This window comes from Solea solea, chromosome 15 (assembly GCF_958295425.1).
Source record: "Solea solea chromosome 15, fSolSol10.1, whole genome shotgun sequence".
Taxonomy (NCBI): domain Eukaryota; kingdom Metazoa; phylum Chordata; class Actinopteri; order Pleuronectiformes; family Soleidae; genus Solea; species Solea solea.
This window is the reverse complement of record NC_081148.1, coordinates 9,589,438-9,611,176: the sequence shown is the minus strand read 5'-3', so window position 1 is coordinate 9,611,176 and position 21,739 is coordinate 9,589,438. Positions and strand designations below refer to the sequence as shown.

The window sequence follows — 21,739 nt, the reverse complement described above, 5'->3', positions numbered from 1 at the left end:
CCCATTATATCCTGTGTTTGTTTGTACTTGGTGTTTTACAGCAGCATCCATTATGTTGCATCACTGCCTTTGTCGTCTCTTTCCTTTGCCTCTGCTCCACCCCATTATGTCGAAGGGGAAAAAAACATTTGTTGCAATGATGAAAAAGCACATCATAACCCTTTACAAGCATCTTAAGGGTGACCACTAAAGGTTGTTACAGTTTCATTTAAAGGCCATACACTTTCACAGTCCCGGTTGTTGCTCTTCATTTGATATTGGACAGGAGGAATGTGACTTTCAAGTCACTGAGCGATGATACTGTTCTCAAACATCTTCAATATTGCTATAATGCCGTTACATATGACATCATTATGACACCGTTTATACAGTGTGTTGACTGAGTAAAAATGATAAGTTGTGCTGAAAAGATAATGTTAGCTATACCTAAACTAATTCCACTTTATATCATTACTCTTTCACTGCACGTGTGTCATGCTCCGAGGAACATTTGCACAGCTGTTGCTTGTGGATTTCGGAGCTGCCTTCTATAGCATCCATCCCAGCAGACTGTTCCACCAGATGTCCAACCAAACACAACATCTGACTGTGGACATGGAGCGTCTTATTTTGACTGCCACAGTCAATCAAGTTGGGTCCCCCACTGTTGTTTTACCCTCTCATTCTGCACAGGCGTTCCACAAGGCTCTGTTTCGGAGCCCTTTCATTTATTCCCTGTATATGACTAAGACTGCAGAACGTCCCGTAACACCAGTACCATGAATCAAAATGTGCTAATGACACGGGGGATTAATAAAGTATAAGATTTGAGTTTTGAGCAGCCCAAACTAATTAATTGGAGCGTGATGCATTCAATCAAACTGGCCCCACTTCATAATCGCACATTCCTCAGAAGACAACGCCAGAGCTCGTGCTAGCTTGCTAAAAATTCAACAAGACACGAGACAGTTGCAGCAATGTTATAGTAGAAAAGGTGGTTGTTTGTTGTTCGCAAACAAAAGAGTTTTTTTGGGAAAGCTACTGCCAAGAAAAAAGCATTTGTCCAACCCTACCTACATAAAGTAGGTAGGGTTGGACAAATGCACCTTTCACATCAGCTGCTGCTGTCCTGCTGTCATTGCTCCAATGAGAGTGTTCTGACTCATGGCATCCTGGTGCGGTAACAGGTCTGCAGCTGGCTTTTTTCAAAGTGCAAAAAATAACCCTCACACACTGACCTGCCCTGGAAGACATTTTAACCTTCTGCTCCACCTCCCTCTGATGCCTGCAGCAAACATTAAGCATCCTAAAGGACTCATCCTACCCAGCAGATGATGGTGGAGTGAGATGAGTCTTCTGTCCTCAGGCAGTCGATGATGATGATGATGATGATGATAATGACTTCACTGGTCTCAACGTGGTCAGTGGACACGGTGAATGAGGGGTAGGAGGATTTCAGCGCATCTGAAATGACACTGACTGCAGAGAGGAAAACAGATTTGTAAGATTGAGTTGAAGTCATAATTTAGTAATTTAATAAATATCTGCAATTTTTTTTTAATTTTAGGGGTGGTTTAGGGGTTGAGCAGGTCATTGTCCAACCACAAGGTCAGGGGTCAAGGTCAATGGGTGGGCAAATATGAGAATGAATGTGTGATTAAATTGCAAAACTGCTTTGTAAAGTGCTTTGAGTGGTCATAAAGAGTAGTCTAACATACTGACCATCTGCCATTCGTCCATAATATAACATGTATTGATTAATGCAGTTTTGAGTAAAGACAAAAAAAAGATAATATGATCCAGCCTGCGTGTCAATGAGGGCCCACAGGAAAATTCAGGCTGAAAATATGGTTCCTAAGTAGGTTTGTCCATGGTTTCCCTGATGGCCCCACTTGTGTTTGGCCACACGCTTACACCCACTTGTACCCTTTCCAGGCTACTTGTGTGCTAAGTGGGTATTAAGTGGGAGTGAGTGGACAAATTATGCAGGTCCCTTATGGTTTCAGTAACATGGACCCTGGACAAGAAGCCCATGTGAGCAACAAGCATGGATAAACCCACTTGGGGCCCATATTGTCCACCCAAATATAACTCTTATGGGGCGCACATTGACATGCTGGCTGGGGAATTACTTTATTATCAGATGCACTATCACTGATTAAACAGGGAGAAGGAACAACACACGAGACCTTGTTTGCCTCTTTGGCAATATGTGCTTTGTTTGACAAAATTTACTGGACAGAAAGACAAAGACTGAACACCGGCTGTTTTCGGCAGCTTCCTCTGTCTTTTCATTTGTTTACATTTGTTGGAAACACTGCAGAGCAGGTACTCCTACATGTGACACTAACACACTCCATGATCACAGGAAACGCTTGGGGATTATAAATATGCTCATTTGTGTTTGCTAGAGCTGATTTATCGGCTGTACATCCACATCAGCTGATATTCACCTCAACTGTCAGCTGCTTGTGTGCAAATAAGATGACGTTCTCACTAGGGTGTATTTGGGCTGTGTGTGCTAATTGAATAAGTTGTTGAAAAAGAGGCTTGTGTCCCTGCCACAAAAGAAAAAGAAAACATTAAAATGACACAAATTGTAGTTTTAATGCATCAAGTGCATCATTGGTTAAAAGTAAAATCTGTCTCATAATAGTTTTTATGAGACTAACTACCTGCACTTTTACTCGCCACTATTTGTTGACCATGTTACTATAAAATGTAAAAAAAAAACCATATCTGATTTTTTTTAAAAATTGACTTTTGAAACCCTTGCCCCAAAGGTTTAAATGGCAGAAAGTTTTGTCACATTCTCTTTGAAGTGTGAATTTACTCGATCAAATGCACTGTTGTCATTGGTCAAGCCTCCGTCAACTATGCATCTACTGAGGGTCTTGTTTGCAACGCCTTTTTCTAATATTTCTTATGTCAGAAACAATTTTTTTTTTTCTAATATTTATAAAATTACTCTGGTCTCAGTCAATAAAACTAAATGTGTTCTTAAGTGGTATAGCTGTGCTATCACATTATCAACGTCCCTGTGCTGTGTCGTTAACCTCTGACCTTTGTGCCTCGTTGTCAGCACTGGGGTGTTTGTCCATGTTTTTCTGACGCAAACCGCTTCACCTATTTCATAAATTTGTACATTTGTTTATCACCAATGCTCTCGCAGTTAAAGAGAGCTCTGTTATTACAGAAGTTCAAAGTTCTCTCCCGCTGTGCCATCTGCCAGCAGGAGAGAATTTACTGGCTCCAGTGTTTTATAACTGCCAAACGCTGCTAAATGTTTTCATAAGCAGTTTCACATGATAGTGTACATGTTTCCCGCTGTGCATGTTCTTAACATAGCACGTCGATGCATAACATCACAGTATCCCTGATGCGTATTCACGTCTCAAAGCTACAGCGACTTCCTGAGCTGAATATAACATCAAATATGATATTATAAAAAGGTGAAGCCGGTCATGTAAGAAGTGACGTCTTACTATTACATGGCAGCAGGTTACCAAGGAGAGGACACAGACAGATACCATCCTGACACACTGAAGAGTTCTAAAAAGACAGACTAGGGAAGATGCATTGAATTAGTAGAATGAACTGAGGTTTCATGTGTTTCTCGTCTTTCTCTTCTGATATTTTCAATCCTACATTGTGCTCTTGTAACAGATTAGTTGACTTCCTGTCATTGCTCCACCCTCAACACGGCTCTATAATACGCCCTGCCTTGCTTACTCTCACTAGTGTTTAATCAGAAACCACCTCCAGGATTCAGCCGCCTCGCAGCAGTCAGCTCTAGTTCATCCATCCATCCATTTTCTAGCACTTTGTCCTCCACATGAGGGTCGGGGGGGGGTGAGAGTGCTACACCCAACGTGTGGCCCTAGGTCTCGTTCACATAGGTATTTTTGAAAGTTGGGATTTGAACGTTTTCCCACCTCTGGGTTTAAAATGAAACCTGTTCACACATGTGAAGGTTACATGCATACTACTCAATTTTCATTTAAAAATTCTGTTTTTAGATCAAAAATGGTTTTAGTGCCATTTCCAAAGTACTGTGTCCATAGTAACACCGTTGAAATTGTATAGGCTATTATGTGACCTTTCTGGTGATGGCCATGCATGTGCTGCATGCAGGAAGTTGCCTCTCTCCTCTGCAGTTGTTTGTGAAGTGTCGGAGAGTATTACCAAAGAAACAACAAGAGTGAAAAATCGTTGTTTTTTTTTTTATTTGGCAGTGAGTGAGTGTATAAACAGATCGTTTCACTCACAGCTGACAGTCGAGTTGCGGCTGATAAGAACCAGCCAGGAAGTGAATTGTGGGATACTGCGCCATTGTTTTCCAAATGTCCTGGAGTTTTACACTCCTCCATTTTTAAGGGTCCTAAAACACCAAAGCAGGTTTATTCAGAGTAGAATGTATGTGTTTTTAAACAAAAATTGAATATTGTCGATGCAGAAGTTCTCAAAAACCTATTCATCCGCATGAAAACACAAAAACCCAGTAACTGTAAAGGTTTGTTGTCAAATCAGAGGAAACATCATTTCCTGTTCTGGAGGACAAACCATACATAGTCCTTTCAGGCGTCACTGTTCATGAACGTATACGGGAGAGCAACTGTGTACGTATGTGAGTATGTGAAGGAATGATCCAGCTCACACTGATAATACAAGCATTACTTTGCACGTCTCGCCTCATGTAAACAAACGTGACGACAATGACATCAAACAGAGGAGACACTGACGCACAGAAACAGCTCTGTCTACATATGTAGAAAGTGACAATAATCATCCATTTCCAGAGACCTAACCCACAGTTTGTGTGTCTACGAGTTCATCCGAGACACAAAAGCTGTGTACCATGCACTCAATGTGGATGTTGTCAAAATGCCTCACAGCGCCACAATGTGGACGGTCCCATCTGTCACACGAATCGTTGGCTCCTTCGATTACAGAGCCAACATTTCCCAGGATTCTTTTGTGTGCCAGCAGCAGAGCAGTCATGCACCTTTCACCTAAACCTAAAGAAAATAATAAGAAAGAAATAAAAAAAAAAATTCATTGAAAACAACACGACAACGGGCTTGGTGAAGCCAAGGGGGGGAAATAAAGAATGAATAATTAAAATAAAATCTAAAAGAATAAAAATACAAAATATTTTAGCTTAGTAGCATTTGATGATAGAATGAAGAGATTTCAGAGGAATTATTTTACTGAGACACATCCCAGGTTGGTGTTTGCGTTGATGTGTCTCCATTACCTCCAGTATTACATGTCACATAAAAAATAGTAACTGGAGGGTCCATCAAAACTAATAAAACTGGTACAGCACAAAACTGCAACTGAAAACAATCACGAACAAAACAATAAAATAATCCATTAGAAGTCCCACAACAGGGACATTTGCATTGTTACAGTCCATGTAAAGGTAAAAATAACATGTATTTTCACATCAATGAAAGTAAAATGCATTCATTCATTCATCTTATACTATACTTTAACCTCCACATGAGGGTCATAATATGTTTAATTTATATTAGATATGTTTAAATAGATCAGATTTTTAGGATGTTTTGATTGATTGGGGAGTTAAACCAGCACACACACAGCACGCTTTGAGGGGTGGAGAGAGCTGTGATTCAGGACTTCAAACTGGGGTGATATAATCCTGCGTTCTGCGGGCTAGACCAGGGTTTCTAAATCCTGGTCCTGGGGACCCACTGCCCTGTGTCCTTGCATACTGCAGCACACCTTAATTTCAAATAGAGGGCACGTTACCAGGTGTCTGCAGAACTCACTGATGAGCTGATCATTTATATGTTGGAGCAGGGAAACATCTAAAACATGCAGGACAGGGTGTCCCCAGGACCAGGATTGAGAAACCTAGACCTGGAAGAAAAACAACTGAGCCTCAGCCTCTGAAAGTGCTCCACACTCACCTGATAGCATTTTTCTTGCTCATCTCCAAAAAAAGATTGCGACTCTCACTTCAGCCTTGTGTCTATTGTACGTCTGCTGACAGCCAAAACAGTGCACTGAACCAATTTGTCAAGCTTTTTCTTCAGCTTTCTTTTAAGTGTCCTGTTTTTGAGTCCACGTCCTGATCCAGCTGTTACATTAGGATCATATTTCTAATAAAGCAGTGTTTATTTGTCTTATTAACAGTCACTGTGTCTCAATGAACCCTTCTCACATGTGCATGCAGACTGCATTCAATATGTGTTCATGAACTACTTTTTTTTCCACGTCTTCATTTATTTATTTTTGTGAACCAATGTCAGATTTTGTTTTCATGAATAAAACCTTCACTCATGCCTGGAATAGAACATATTTCTGTTGTTGTTTCCACTAACAAATAAAAAATAATATCCTGCACCTTTTCGTGACTGGTGCATTTGCACAGCCGTTCTTGTTCTAAGCAGCAGAGTTCTTGTTTTAAAAATGAGTCAATCATTTTGATTTTACACCTCGTGGCTGTATTCTAATTGTGCAGGCAGGTGAAGTGCTGTGAGTTTTACGTTTATTGTCACTTGAGGAAATTTATCCAATATGCTCTGACTGTGGGACAAATAACTGCCTGTGGAGGCTGGAAAGGTGTTGCCTTTCATGAAAAGTATAATGTTCATCCTCACCATGGCAACAGGACGGAGCCCCTGCCTCCCAATCACTTCACACAAGGTGTATAAAGGTGGTGACAGTCCTTCAAGGGGGGAAATGATGATATTATGTGTGAATTTTACTGACACATCCAGCCTCAACAGCTCTTCTCTTCAAAACATCATTCATTCATCTCATTAACGCTTAGCAAAGGTTCAAAATATAAGATCATATTCTTACCCTGTACACACAACTTCGACACATGTCTTTAAAAACGTCTTCAGACCATATTTAAGTGTGGCTTATATTCTCACGTTGGCTAAAAGAATCATTAGTCTGTCATTAGTTCCTCTTCTAGGTCTGGATTTTAGAAATACTGAAGCCTCATTATTATTATTGTTGTTGTTGTTGTTGTAAATCTTTCACTGTTATGTTGTTTTGTAACTTTTGAAACACAACCAAACTTTAAACAGTTGTTCATCATAATTGTTATCCACCCTTAATATACATGCTAATATTTATTATTTCAATATTTTTTAACCACGCCTCACAGAGTATCTAAACACAGCTGCACTGATTGTAAAGCTTGGATGAAAATGGAAATAAGAATAAAGAACACACCTGTTTTTTTTTTTTGCTTAACAGTAAGTGCTTTTGCCCATTTTTCCAGAATAACTTTCAATATCTGGCAGTTATTTACAATTTAAAGCATGTTAAAATAGCGTATTAACAATTTAAAATGAAGGAAAAACTAAAAGTTTTATTTGAACACCAGATTTTGCATGTTAAATTTAAAATGTAACATACGACAGTGTCAAAGTGTTAAAGGGTTAAAATCACCTTTGTCATAATACATTAACCGCTTTATTGAACACATCTTTTGTTGTTATTGTCTCCATTTACTTCCCATTGCAACTTGTAAATACAGTTATTTTAAATTTATACCTGGTTCTTACATTTATATTTTGGCATACTTACAAAAAAAAGCCCCTCAAATAAAGTTCTTTGAATTTGAATTTGGTCAGCGGATGAACTTTTCAGCTCACCCTCGTGAGTCCTCAGCAGATAAATAAAGTGGATATCTTCAAACCTCTGTCATTTCAGAGTGAAATTCCCTGCTGTATTAGAATAGACGTGGAAAAAAACCCCAAACATATCCTTGAACCATCTGCTTCGTACCACTGTTAATGACTGAAAGCCTCTTGGAGTAATTCTGCTGGGTCTCGTCGCACCACTGACTGAATCATACGACCATCGGCGCAGCAACACAGCCAAGCTGTGTGAAGTTGACCTTACTTGCGTATATTATTTTCAAGGCAAACATCATGGCCACAGGCATAGAGGACATCTACTTAACACAATATCAAACCAAAACACATTGTCACAATTCAACTGAAAGAAGCCAATGTGTGCGCCAAGTGTTAAAAGCCTCTCTCACACAAAGCCGACAGAACGCACTCTCTGTTCTCTCAAGGATATACTGTAATTAGCTGACTTTTTCTTATTTTATTCTGGGGGTTTCGTTGATTACAGCCACCGTAGAAACGTATCAATGTTGACTTTGAGCAGTGTTGAGCAGTGTTGCTCCAAAATGGGCCTCCAGCACGTTTAGCAAATGATCTTTGCCCAATTCGTGCCTCTCTGAAACTGTAATGAGACAAGCGGGGACATTATCTTGATTAAAATCAATCCCTATTGGATTACACTGCCACATTCCTCGCTCGGCTTCGCTCATTAGAATACAGCACAGAGAAACAGAAATCACAAAGTGGGGAGAGTCTTCAAAGCGTTACGTGTACTGTACACGCATGACAAAACCTGACAAATAATCCCCAGATCCCTCCTCGACATCCATTACTGTCTCTTTATGTCTGTGAGACTGTACTTACTTTTTATTTATCAAAAGGTTTCCCCTTGTCTTGTATTGTCTCTCTCAATGATACTACAATTAAACAGATTTACTGTAAATAGTGATTAAACTAAATAAAACACACACATGACGGTGATCAAGAGGAATGATTGGAACTAGGAAAGAAGAAATACGAGGATGAACACTCGTAAATATTTAGGGCCTAATATTTACAATGTATGTATTTCAATAAAATTCCCATCCCTTTGGATTCCACAGATGTCATGTGAATAGACTAATAAACTCAATGTGATGCATGTTTGTGAGTCAAACACAAATGAAACTGTTTTAAATGCAGAAATCAGATTTATGTATATTTTAGGCTACTTGACATTCAGTGTATGTACTTGATATACACCCATGTTGCATTTTAATTAAACAGGTTTAAGTGCATATAACTGGTTATTAAGCATTTAAAACTCATTCTTTATGAGTTATTCATTTTGAATACATACACTGGTTCTTTAAAAAACAAAAAAAAACATATTTATATAATTAGGAAAGGTGAGAAGGAAATGAGCGCAAGGATGGAAGAAGGGGGGGAAGAAGGTGAGGCAAGAAGCAGGGAATGAAAGAAGTGAAGGAAGGAATGAATAAAGGGGACTGTAAGTGAGGAAGGGAAGAAGGAAGGAAGAAAAGTGTGATTACATTATGGACGGTGGTGGAGTGTTTTCCTTCCTTCCTTCCTTCCTTCCTCCATGTGCTTCACATATCCTTAGGAAGGAAGGTGTGATTACATTGTGGAGGGCAGTGGAGTGTTTTCCTTCCTTACTCCCTTCCTTCCTTCTTTCCTCCATGTGCTTTACTATCCTTTCCTTTGAAGGAAACAAGGGGAAAAGCTTATTTCATCCCTTTCTCCTTCTCTCCCACGCCTCACCGCCCTCCATCACATTATCAAACATTTCTTCCCTTTTTCAAGAGAAAACATCAAGAAAGCGCATAGAAGGAAGGAAGGGATGAAGGGATGAAGGGAAGTGAGGTAGAAGGAAGGGAGCGAACTAAATCATTTTCGCGCCGTCCCCTCTGTCCCGTGTAGGGTCGCTGTGCCGCGCGAGCTTCGTCAGTGAACTGAGACTCGCGCAGGCTGGCGAATATCACGCGCTGCCACATTCTTCTACACGGTGAGATTTCGCATAAAGGTCCGCGCCGCACGTGAACGCAGAGCTCCTGCCAGCGGAGACGCCTTTCACTCACACCGCGGGTCACCACAGGCACCGAGTCCGCCGACAAGCCACCTGAGGGAGGCGAGAGAGCCGCCGCACCTCCCGCTGCTGCACGCACCCAACAGGGACCATGGAGAGCGCACTTAACGGCTCGGGCGTGAATTACCCGAACCAGTTCCCGGTGCCGTACAACAACAACAACAACAACAACAACAGCAGCGGCTTCTGCGGGAACTTCACCGACAGTAACAACACCGCCAGCTTCGCGGAGGTGAGATGCGACGGGGACCGCAGACTGGCCGGCAGCCACCTGAACTACGACGACACCAACCCGGTCATTATCGCCATTGTCATCACGGCTCTCTACTCCATCGTGTGCATGGTGGGGCTGGTCGGCAACGTGCTGGTTATGTACATCATCATCAGGTAAGAGACACCAAAGTAGCCCACTCCCTAAAAAAAACACTCAAGTGCGTGGATGCGCTTCATCCACGGAGCTGTTCATGTTTTTGGTTTTACCTTTAACACTTTATAAACAAACTAACACGAGGGAAACGGCTGATGACCTGTTGCTGTTACTAGTGTGGATACATGTGTGGATGTTGTTCTGTGTACACACAGAGTTTACGAGGCCGAGATCAGACTGTATGAAAACACCACTGACAGCTTTGCTGCCGTTCGTGCGTAAAAATGCTCTCCGTCCTCGCTCCAAGTTGCTCCAGCGCACTAAAGGCGAGCAGAGATGAAGAGGAGGGAAAGGCTGCTTTATAAACACACACTCCATATTTGGCACGTAGACATGGTCAAGATGAATGTCTTTGGTGATGCCAGAGGTCAAAGGACAATAATAGCCACACTGGTATAAAATGAAGAAAGACAAAAACCATCTCTGCTGGGTTACAGCAGCAGAAGACCACACCAGGTGCCACTCCTGCCACTTTATTAGGGGGTTATCTGTACCTAATAAAGTGGCCAAAGTTAATTGTTAATCATTAGATGTTATTTATGTGATTCATAAAGGTTACACTCCCTCTCTTCATCCACAATGTCAGAATGAAATAATGTCACCTTCTCTGTTCTGGTGTGAGTCTACAAAACAAAAACATCCATCTTATAGTTTATCCTGTTTCATGAAATGAACAAACTGTACTGCTATTGTTCCGAGAGTCAGCCCAACACACGACTATTTTTCTTGTCTCAACAACGCAGAAAATATTGGAATTCAACGTTCCAGTGTTTGCCCTCAATCTGCTTCTCACTAAAATCTAAATGTCAACTGTATTCCCACGTGGGCAGCCGCTTAATTAATATGTCAAACAAGTCTTTTACGCTCTTTTAAATTGTAATTACAGCAGCAGCTTTTAGTCACTTTTAGATGAGAAGAATGATTATTATTTGATGAGGTCCAGTCAAGGCAAGATTCCCCATTCCACGGGCCATTTCACACTGGATTCATTATTTTTGTTCACATTTAGAGACACATTAAAAAAGCATTTGACTTAATCTGTTTGTTTGTTTTTAAACTCTTAATCATCATTATTATCACTGGTACTGGTTTTATTTTTGTGTTGACCTAAAGCCTGATTACACAGAAAATACCCTACTGTGCTTATGATTTCAAGCCTTCACAGGTATATTTCACTGTGACGAGCTGGAGTACATTTATGGCCTGTAATTGCACATGCACATATTTGACATTTATTGTGGTTACATGCTCCCTGGCTGAAGCTGTACATCCTTCCTAATGAGGATCTTTCAGGTAATAAAAAAAAAAAAAAAAAGGCTACAGATTGGTGGGACAGGGAGCGATAGAGAGTCAGGTAGGGAGGGGGAGTGGAAATGAGGACCGGTGAGTGATGGACAGAAGCAAAGAAGGGGACAGAAAGATTCATTGGGACCCGTGAAAAGGTTAACAAGTGGGGGAAATGGACATAAAGGGGGCAGCGGGCCATCTTTATTTATCTTTATTTGTCTGATGGAGTCACTGACTTTGGCCAAGTGGAGAATTGCTTTGCTGAACTTGTACAGGACAGGTGACACCATCTTATTGGAGAAATCCATGAAAAAGGAGGAGATCATGTCTCCATTTTGTGTCTAGTTTTGAACGGGGTAACTCAGAAAGTACAAGACACATTTTTATGACATTTTCCTGGAGATCTAGGTTATGGCCTGAGGAAGAAATTCAAACTGCAGTGTGAGAGCTGAGCAGCCTTGGCAGAGGTTTGAGCAGACTTGAATGCTTCCTGTGCTTCTGCTTTGACTAAAGTTTTCTGCATCTCTGCTGGATGTTTTCTACCCAAATTGCTTCCCACTGATCGCCCCCTGGTGCTGTCACAGCAGCAAAATGAAGTGGAAGTCAAAAAAAAGGGAGCGCATCAGCCAGATGGAAGTTAAATCAACAGGGGTTGATGATGTGTGTGTGCTGGTAGACACGGGCTTGCATTATGTATTCTGAAGTAGTTTGTCTACAAAGCAGATTATGGATGATGAAGTGCGGTACTTGAGCTTTAGGTGTCTCCTCCATGGCTGAGGGAATGGATTTAGGACACCCTGCCCGTCCTCTCCTGCTCTCTGTCTCTCTCTTCCAGTGTGAGTGAGAGTGTTTTTGACAGCAACTTTCAGATCTTTATGATAAATCTTTAGGGTAGTTAGTAGGATGTGTCTCATTCCTCTGAGAAACACGCATCATAATCATTCCTCATTGTCTTTTTCCTCTGCCTGGCTCTCTGCATTTTTTTTCTCTCTCTGTCGTCACATAGATAGCGAACAGCCATTTAGCTAATGACACTTAGTGGATATTTACTTGTAAATGGAAATGTAGTCTTGAACTCCTCGTCCCCGGCTTTACAGTCATTGCCTTGAATGCAATTTAGCTAGATTAAATAGTGACGGCAGTCGATGAGGGATGTTTTTCCCCCCTTCCTGTCAGAACAATGATAACCTTAGAGCCATAAACCTTTTCTCTCTCTCTCTTTATCGCTCCGTCCATTTGCCGACCGTCTTTGTCCCTCGTCTGTTTGCTCCCCACTTACATCTGCAAACTTCTCATGTGCAAACAAACACATGAGTCGAGATCTGCACACTCAATTGGAAAAATCAGTTGCGGTTGAACAGAAACCACCAGGTTCCACAAGGAATATGCCGCCAGTGGAGAGTGCTTGCTGTTACCATGGAAACGCCGGGAGGTGTTTTGATTGTGATGAGTACCCTGCCTCGCTCTCCCATCCAGCTCCAAGAGCTGCTCGACATAGTTGGTCACATTCAGTAGCCGAGTGTCTCTGTAATGTAACAGTGCAACAAATGCGAGACTGTATTATTCTGTTCATCCTTCACATCAGGAAAATCATTTTGGGACTCACTCAGCTCTCTGATGTCCAAGTTCCCTCTGAACATCTGAGTCGCTGTTGTTTACGTGCGAGTTAATAGCTCACACGAACCATGATGTAATGAAAAAGTTGGTGCAATCAATTGATGAGTCGAATGCCTATTGATCCATATTTCTATCCATATTTCTCATAGCTTCCACCATCTGACAGGACAAGAACTAATCTTACGCTCGACGACAACAACCCACTATCCAAATTGGGATAAAGCAGGATATGTTTAAAATCTTTCAAGTCTGAACTGTTTGTTCAAGTGTTTGTGCTTCAAAAATGCTATTAGTCGATGCAATTGTGTCTCCTAATGGCTGCTTTTCTAGGAAATTTGAATTTGAAAGTGGGATTGAGTGAGCCCACTCACATGTCCTTGTATTCGTCTTGTGGAGGTAAACACAAACAGGGAAATGGGCACTAGAGGGACTGCAACCTTGGAAGACAACCTCATGATTTGTCCGTCTCAGACCACAGAAGCCTAATTTTAGCTTCTGTTGAGCTGCACAATTCATGTTCATACAAAGCAAAGACTGATCACAGCAAAATAATGAATACCCTGCCCTGTCCATATGAGCGTGCATGTACTGTGAAAATGTATGTAAAATAATGTAGGATGAAATAGTGTCTAATTCTGATGCATCACGTTTACAGCCTGTAATTATTAACTGCAATTATCAGGTGAGTTGTGTGGGATGAAAGAGAATGACTCCCCGCTCATTAACACAAATTACTCACTGGGTGTTACAACCCTTCAGATCGAACTAGTGCTAAATGTAGTTTGTTTTTTAAAAAAACAAGAACACACAAACCAGCTTAAAGTGGCTGTGTGTAAGATATTCAACTATAGTATAATACAGGTACTGCAGTCTAATTTGAAAGTATTGACCCATCTTCACCTCCCTTCGCAGAGACTCAAGGTTGCCAGTTAGTTTGAAAAACCAATCCTGCATAAACGGAAAGATGGATCTACGAGGAACTACACTAATACCAATTTCCAATTCGCACATTGGCGACCACATTTATTGATTTGCAGCACACTCTGCATCTGGCCAAGAGATTGTTCTTGGCATCTTGGGCAAGCAATTTTCTTCGGGTGAGCAAGAGATGTTGAAATTTGCATTTCCCAGGCGTCACGTAATTTGCTCTCGCTTGCTTCAACGTTAGTCACTCATTGTTCTGCCTGGAACCTCTCATTAATGGCAGAGAGGCGTACAGTGTCCACAGCAGTAATTACGACTCTAGGTAGGAAACAGTAGGTGGAATTGTAACAAACACATTTACCTAAATATCAACTTAACTAAAGTCAAGCACTTTCAATGACCCATGTCAATTTAGGGCAAATCAAATTCAAATTTACGAAGCTTCAAGGATTTCAAGGACCCGTGGCAAGTACGTGCAGTACGTTTTTAGGCACAGTCAAGTAGCTCGACGACGTCATTCACTTGCATTACTGTCCTTGTCCCAGTTTACGAGTTTACTGAAGTTTCTCTGCTCAGGGGCTGTTTCCATTTTAGCATGCAGCTAGTTGTTAGCATGTTGAGTCTTCCTACCGTACATTCACTTAAAAATAATCAATTCTTTATGGTGACTGAGTGTAAAATGTGTTTCCTTGTTAGTCAAAAAAAAGAAGTACCGACCTGAATTTTGCTCAGTTTTTCTTTTTTTTCTGTGTACCGACTTCCTTCCTGTTATTTTTGGGTATTTGCTGGAGGTTGTAAACCATGGGGCATGTGCAGAGTGCCCAGTCCAGCTTGAGTCCGACTCCGACAGAAGGTATAATGTAGTAGTAGCACGACTCTTGATCTGTGTGTGTTAGTCTGACTTTTGATTTAATACAATTTCAGTCCAGTTTTAGTCGTACTAACACAGGAATTAATATTTTCTAGTAAGAAGTTGTATTTTAATGTGACATGCTTTCTTAATCTTGGATGACTTACAGTATCATGGCCATTTGTATAACTTAAAGTAATGAATTTCTTACATGTAGAAAGTTTAGAAAGCTTTAGATTCGAAAGATTTAGATTTTTTTTAGATCTTTAGATTCATGCATGATACACAGTAGAGCTGCAACTAATGATTATTTTCATAATCGATTAATCTGTCGATTATTTTCTCGATTAATCATTTGGTCCATAAAATATCAGAAAACCTTAAAAAATGTTGTCGTCAAACCTGGAAATGATGACGTTCTCAAATGTCTTGTTTTGTCCACAAACCAAAATGATTTCTTTGTTATCCAGAGCAAAAAAATGAAGAAAATATTCAGATCTAAGAAGCTTAAACAATCAGAAATCATGAAACAAGCTTCAAACCAATTAATCGATTATCAAAATAGTTGTCGATTAATTGAGTAATCGATTATTAATGGATGAATTGTTTCAGCTCTAATACACAGTGTGCGACTTCTGCTTGTCTTGCTGTGTTGGTACGAGCGTCCCTTGTATGGCTTGTCTCAGCTAAACACAGAAGAGCTACTAAACAGAATCGACTGCATCAACAACAGTTGCTGGAGCCTCCGGGAGCCCAGAACCTTATGCCAACCCATATTATCATCAGTCCTTTAGAAACAGCATTTCATCGTCCGTGTTTGCTCTTCACTGCTTTGTAAACACTTGTAAATTCTGCACTCTGCCATTCAGTCCTGTAAAGGCTATACAGCGCCAAACACTCAGTTAGTGTGTACTACATCCGCGATGGCTGTTAAATAATAACTACAGTAGAGGGCTTGAGAACTGTGGATTTGATGCTGCCATTTCTTTGTTTGCCTTAGAATACTGGGTCAAGAAAAATACATTTTAGCTTAACCTCTGCCCTCCCTTAGAGTAAAACTTTCTGCCACTAATTCTGAATAACTCTCAGTGTCAGATAATGAAATTCCATATGCTGAACACATTGTACTTTATTGTTAGGGAGAGACTAATGAGTAGAGAGCATGCAGAGATGCAATTAGTTCCTTAAGTAATATTCTTTGTAACACCACTGGAAAAGAGAGCTCACTAAAAAAGAGAGAAAGCTTCCCATGTCCAGTTAAGAGTAGGAAATCTTGAAGAATGTGACAGTCCTTGGTTGTGGAGAGACTAATAGAAAAGGTGTTTTTTTTTTTTTTAGAAATACAAGGATTGTATTTTTGTAAAGTTGTGATGGGAATTAAGCGTCATTATAGTGGAGGGAACAATGGAAAGATTCTCATTTCTCTCCCGTCGACTTGATAATTGAAGGGCTCTATTGTACTTTACATCCATCATTTACAAAGTGACCCACTTACTATGAAGCATTCTCTTCTACATCAATGCTGACATGTTAAAGTGCAGCACATCTAACAGAACTAAAACTCACTGCAATTTGGGTGCACAAGAGGTTCAGAGGTAATGCATTAAAGAGGGGGGGCGAGGGCACGGAGAGACCCTTTAAAGGAGATCTTCAGTACATGAGCAACACTTGGCATGGTATACAGTTCTGTTTGGTACAATACGGTGCGGTTTGGAGCGGTAAAGCCTTCGGTCAGGCTTGCGTTTGGACTGAGAACAGTACCTTTGCTTGGTCGGCGGGCGTGTGCACTGTGCCCGACGCGAGATACGTAGCGCGATGTTGTACCGGTGTGCCGACAACGAACGACGTCATTGAACGTGACACAACAGACAACAACAGAGGACATCCAGCAGCTCGACAAGATGTCAAGCTTTGGGTGAGAATAGACTGCGGGCATTGGGAGTCACGTTTTTCTGTCGCACAATCAGCTGACTGTTGTGGGTCTAGCTCAACCTGTGCCGTACCGTTACTTTGGTACTTCAAGGGAAGGGCACTAGAAAATAGGAACGGTTGGGGCCGGATATTTTGGTACTATTCCAAATGGAAACGCAACAAAATACATACTGTACCGAACGGTTCCACTCAGTGGAAACATACCATAAGGGCACCAGTGTGTGCAGTTCAGACATTGGTAGAAATGTGACAGAAATATTGCTAAACGAGCCTCTTGTCTTACATGGAGAAATGTATGTAAACAGATGCTGTCCTCACCTTCCTTTGATCTGTATGTACCGTTACTGTGGCAGCCATAGGAGTAAATCACTATAGAATACACCAGTGTGTGCAGTGTCAAATTTGACTTAATTTGGATAAGAAATTAGGGATGTCCCGATACAACTTTTTCACTTCGATACGATACCGATATTGTAGCCAGACACACCGATATCGATCCGATACAATATCATGTTAGAATAGGTTTGATCAAGTGATATTACTTCAACAAAGAACAATAGTCAGCAACAGCAGGTATGAGAAAAACTGACCCATTTATTATTAACCAATGGGTTACATACATTTTAACCTTCAACATAAGAATATTCGATTTTTGCCATGTAAATTTCATACAGTCTATGGTTAATTTCATCAGGAGCAAAGTACCAAGTGTTAATGGGGGTGTTTTCAGAGCCCCCGTGTTTCGCAGCACTTATATCGGAGATTTTAGAGGCAGTCCGATATAATCCGATACTCGTTTTTTGGCTGATATCGGACCAATATCCGATATCAATATCTGATCGGGACATCCCTATAAGAAATGCAAGAGATGTCTGTCTGTCTGTCTGTCTGTCCGTCTGTTAATTGCATATTTGTCGACAGACTTTAAACTTGGCAGGTGAATTACTGAGGGTCACCAGTGTGTGCAGTGCTGATTTATATATAGTTTGCAAGGGAACAGTAACAGATGCTGTTTTACTAGTGCTCCTAAATAACAACCTGATAGACTCCCTTCTTCATACATTTCAGACTGAATCACTGTGACGTGGGCAGGTGTTGTTTGCGATTTATGACATTGACATCTACTGTACTGACATCATCCATTACATATTATCATGTTCCAAAGCATTATTTTTGTGTGTCTTTGTTAGTCTTTGACTCCCTAAAAATAAATGAAGTATGAAGGATGTTTAATGTTATTGCTGCCAATGTCTTATTGACTTTGTCCTTGATTTAAATTCATTTCAATAAACACAACATTATGATCATCTTACAGGATCATAAAGTCTGCCCTAAGTAGATCATCAATTAAACTGCAACAATACTCAAGATGGAGGGGAACCAGCAGGGCCACATTGCAAAAATAGAACACATAACATACAGACGACAGGTTGCGCTTAATATGACGGCGGGATAATTGCTGTTCCTATCGCGTTAAATTGTGCACAAATGTCCTTGAGGGCTTTTAATCAGCTGTGTGTTATGAACCTTCAAAAGTGACGGTGGATTAATTGTACATTTCTATGCGAGTTTACGCCCCACTGCTTCACAAGTTGTTTTTCTGATTACATTGGCCTTCTCTGTCAGGCCAATCAGGACTGTTCCTCTCACTATTGATTGATTTGTTCATCAAATTTCCCTTTGAGTGTTGGTGGTGTCTGAACGTGTTAAGTTTGGATCATCAGATATAAGATATTTGTCTTACATTGTCGAGAATCGCTCTTTCTCTTCAGATCCCACGTAAAGCATCTGGCTTACTGGCTTTCCATCACAGCATGTGACGAGAGATGGAGACTGGGCCGGGCAGCATTTCAAGACTTTGAGACAAAAACAAATATGTGCGAACTCCTAAAAGACGATACAAAACAAGACATGAGTGACACAACGGGGGGAAATTATTAACATTATTATAGTAAGCATGCATTATAAAACCGTATATGTACAGAGTGAAAGTCAGTGCAGTCAATGGCTGCGTGAGAAATGATAATAAATGATTTCTTTTGGCTGATATGTTCAGCTCATTCTCTTGTTTTCCCGCCATTGAACAAACTGCAACTGTTTTATTTGCAAATGAAACAAATGTTCATTATAAATCATACACAAAGTTGCTTAATATAAATAAACATGGATGGTCCACCTGTTAGTGAAGAAGATTCCAGATGGCAGACAGGAATATTCTGATGTTGGTTCTGAAACAGAAAAAAACCACACGCAGAAACATCTTTTATCAGACTTGACAAAATCAGGATGATATTATTGTCTAAGTGAACTCCCGCTGTCACTGGAAACATTAACGCTCAGTTGGAAAATGTAGGAAATACTTTTCCGTGAGCGATTGTTTGCGTTTGTCAGTACAGACTGTGCGTGTGATTCTGTGTGCAATCCTTCATCGTGTGCTTGTGTGAATGTATCACCATGACTTGTTTATCCGAGTCCCTCAGCTGGAATAGCAGCACATTTGTCACGACACTCTTCCATCCTTCTATGTTACTGAAACACACTGCGGACGATTGTCTCTTGACCTTTTAAATTCATAAATGTTCATTCTGTCTTCCTCCGCCTTTGAAACACTCTGACCTGTTATTGTAAATCAAGGGCTCAGGGACAGAATAACTATGACAAATTGAACGCATTTAAAGACGTGGCCAGCTTAGACACTTTGTCAACAAAAAGCCATTACTTAGTTAGAACTTTACCTGCGTTTTAATAGTCAAGATAAAAAGTGAGTGTTTGAAAATGAGCTTAAAGCAAACAGATGAAGAAGAGAGAGTTGACGGAACAAATGGCGTATTTCCACCGGCTCTACTCGCCTCGCCTCGGCACAACACGGCACGATTAGGTTGCATCTCCACTACAAAAAGAGTACCTACTTAACGTGGGCGGAGTCATCACCAGTCTCTTTTAGCTGAGATTGGTACAGCGCCCCTCGCGACCCTCATGTGGAGGATACAGCGATAGAAGATGAATAAATATTATTTGTTTAAGAGATAAGGCTACAAAAACACTTTTTAATATTAGGCAATCATACACATCTTAATGCAGAAATATTACATTTTTACCAATAAATGTGACACACTGGACTCTAAAGAAAGATTTAGAATTATTGGTCCTTGTTTGCTCGTCGTCACTCAAACATCTTAGTTGTATGCAGTGAATAAAAGCACAAACAGGCAGACTTTGTGATGTTGATGTTTTCTGTATGTGAAATGTGGTCAAAATGTTGTGGAGGTTGGATAATGACAGGCGATGGATATAATTAAGCGATAATAGTGTGACAATAACTGTTAATGTTTGGTTTGGTTTCGACCCAAATACAATCACCCATCCATCCATCTTCTACCGCTCTATCCTCCACATGAGTCTCAGCTGACATAGGCGGGAACGGTACACCCTGGACGTTTTCACCAGTCCGTCACACGGTCACATATAGAGACAAAAAACCATCCACTCTCACACCTATGGTCAATTTAGAGTGTCCAGTTTTACCTAATCTCCATATTGCATGTTTTTGGACTGTGGGAGGAAGCCGGAGAACCCGGAGAAAACCCACGCACACACAGGGAGAATATACAAACTCCATGCACAAAGGCCCTTCTTCCAACCGGGTCTCGAAGCCGGGTCTTCTTGCTGCAAAGGCACAAGCGCTAACCACTACACTAAAATGCAGTCAGATTAAGTTTATAATGGGAAACTGACGGGTGGGGGTAAGGGGTTCGTACCCATGCATGGATTGTCATCCACCCTTGACAAAGAGCTTATCTTTTCCAAACCATTCCATGCATTACCATTACTCATAGTTAACTGCGTGTGTGTTTTTTATTGTTACCATGGTGAAAAAGGTCTGCTACGTCTACTACTGCTGTTATTCTCCTGCAGCAGCCAGATCCTAGTATTATGCTGACAATGAAAGCTTGTTCACGTACAGTGCACTCGCATCAATGTGACTTACATTTGTATATCTCTTTTCATCGCCTCTTGCTTTAAACTCCCCCCGAGGCCAAGTGTCAACACACTGGGTTTAAAATGCCTCTTAAGTGCTTTTATATCAGTCAGAATAAGAGCTGCATCTTAAATCAGTGAACTGACACTATTGTTTGTGTGTCTGTGTCCATTTACCAACATTTACTCTGCGCCTACTGCAGCATATCTCCAACTCTGCCTATCTAATGACCTCCATTTACTGAAACAATTTCCAGGAGCATTAGGACATAAGACAAATAGGTCTTATTATGTTGTGTTTCTCCTCTCTCTCTTCTCCACAGTCCTGTCGCTGTTGTTTTTTTCCGACAGCTACATCCTTCTGTGGCCCTCCGTTCACTCGCTGTATTACAAAAATAACAGTTTTTCAACCTCTTTTAAATTCTTTATGGCTCTGAGGACAAATTATGTACTGCTGGAGCGTTAAAAGTATACTTTTAACGGTCAGGAGGTGAAATGCATATTTCACGCAGCCTTTTATTACTTTGACTATTAAATGAGAGTTCATTACTTTAGTTTTTATGATGGACCTTATAAGTCATTTTTACCCTTTAAATGAAAAGAAATTAAAGTTGAATGATCCTCTTAAGGGTTCGTGGGAAATCAGACACATTCAGACTGATTTTCCGTCGGGTCCTGAAACTGCTCAGATCATTGACAACCTTTTATCTAAAAGTAGGGCAGGTTTGACGGCACGGTGAAGAGTGGAAGCCTTTTTCATTTAGGCGTCTGCCACTGTTGTCAAGGTGTCTGTTGAATTGTGCTATGGAGATGGTACTGAGCATTATATCCAAAGCAGAACAAACATCCTCCCTCGGTGTTGTTTCCATCCCGTGTTTCTCACACACATGTACTTGAGGTGCTGGTGTTTTCCGTCCCCTCAAGTTGTTAGTCGTCTCTGCTGTCGTACTGACATGGACCAACATATGCTGTATACAAACGCTGTTTATACTGTGATCATAACTGAGTCAATATTTCTAGGTGAATTCTGATGATTTTAT

General features: G+C 40.8%; 1 protein-coding gene and 1 long non-coding RNA gene across 2 annotated transcripts in view; one reads left to right on the top strand and one right to left on the bottom strand.

Annotated features, from left to right (window-relative positions):
• Positions 1-1,370: 1,370 nt before the first annotated feature.
• On the bottom strand, positions 1,371-18,953 carry LOC131474521 (uncharacterized). The gene is made up of 3 exons (XR_009242297.1): positions 18,898-18,953; positions 18,466-18,608; positions 1,371-1,458 (listed from the first exon to the last, which is right to left on the bottom strand). It is a non-coding gene; the product is annotated as an uncharacterized LOC131474521 (long non-coding RNA).
• The window catches only part of oprm1 (opioid receptor, mu 1), a 25,227-nt gene continuing 12,693 nt past the window's right edge, over positions 9,206-21,739 (top strand). Inside the window, exon 1 of the mRNA XM_058652429.1 lies at positions 9,206-10,071. Within this exon, the coding sequence (XP_058508412.1) occupies positions 9,776-10,071 (296 nt within the window). The 5' untranslated portion in view covers positions 9,206-9,775. The remainder of the gene's footprint in view (positions 10,072-21,739) is intronic.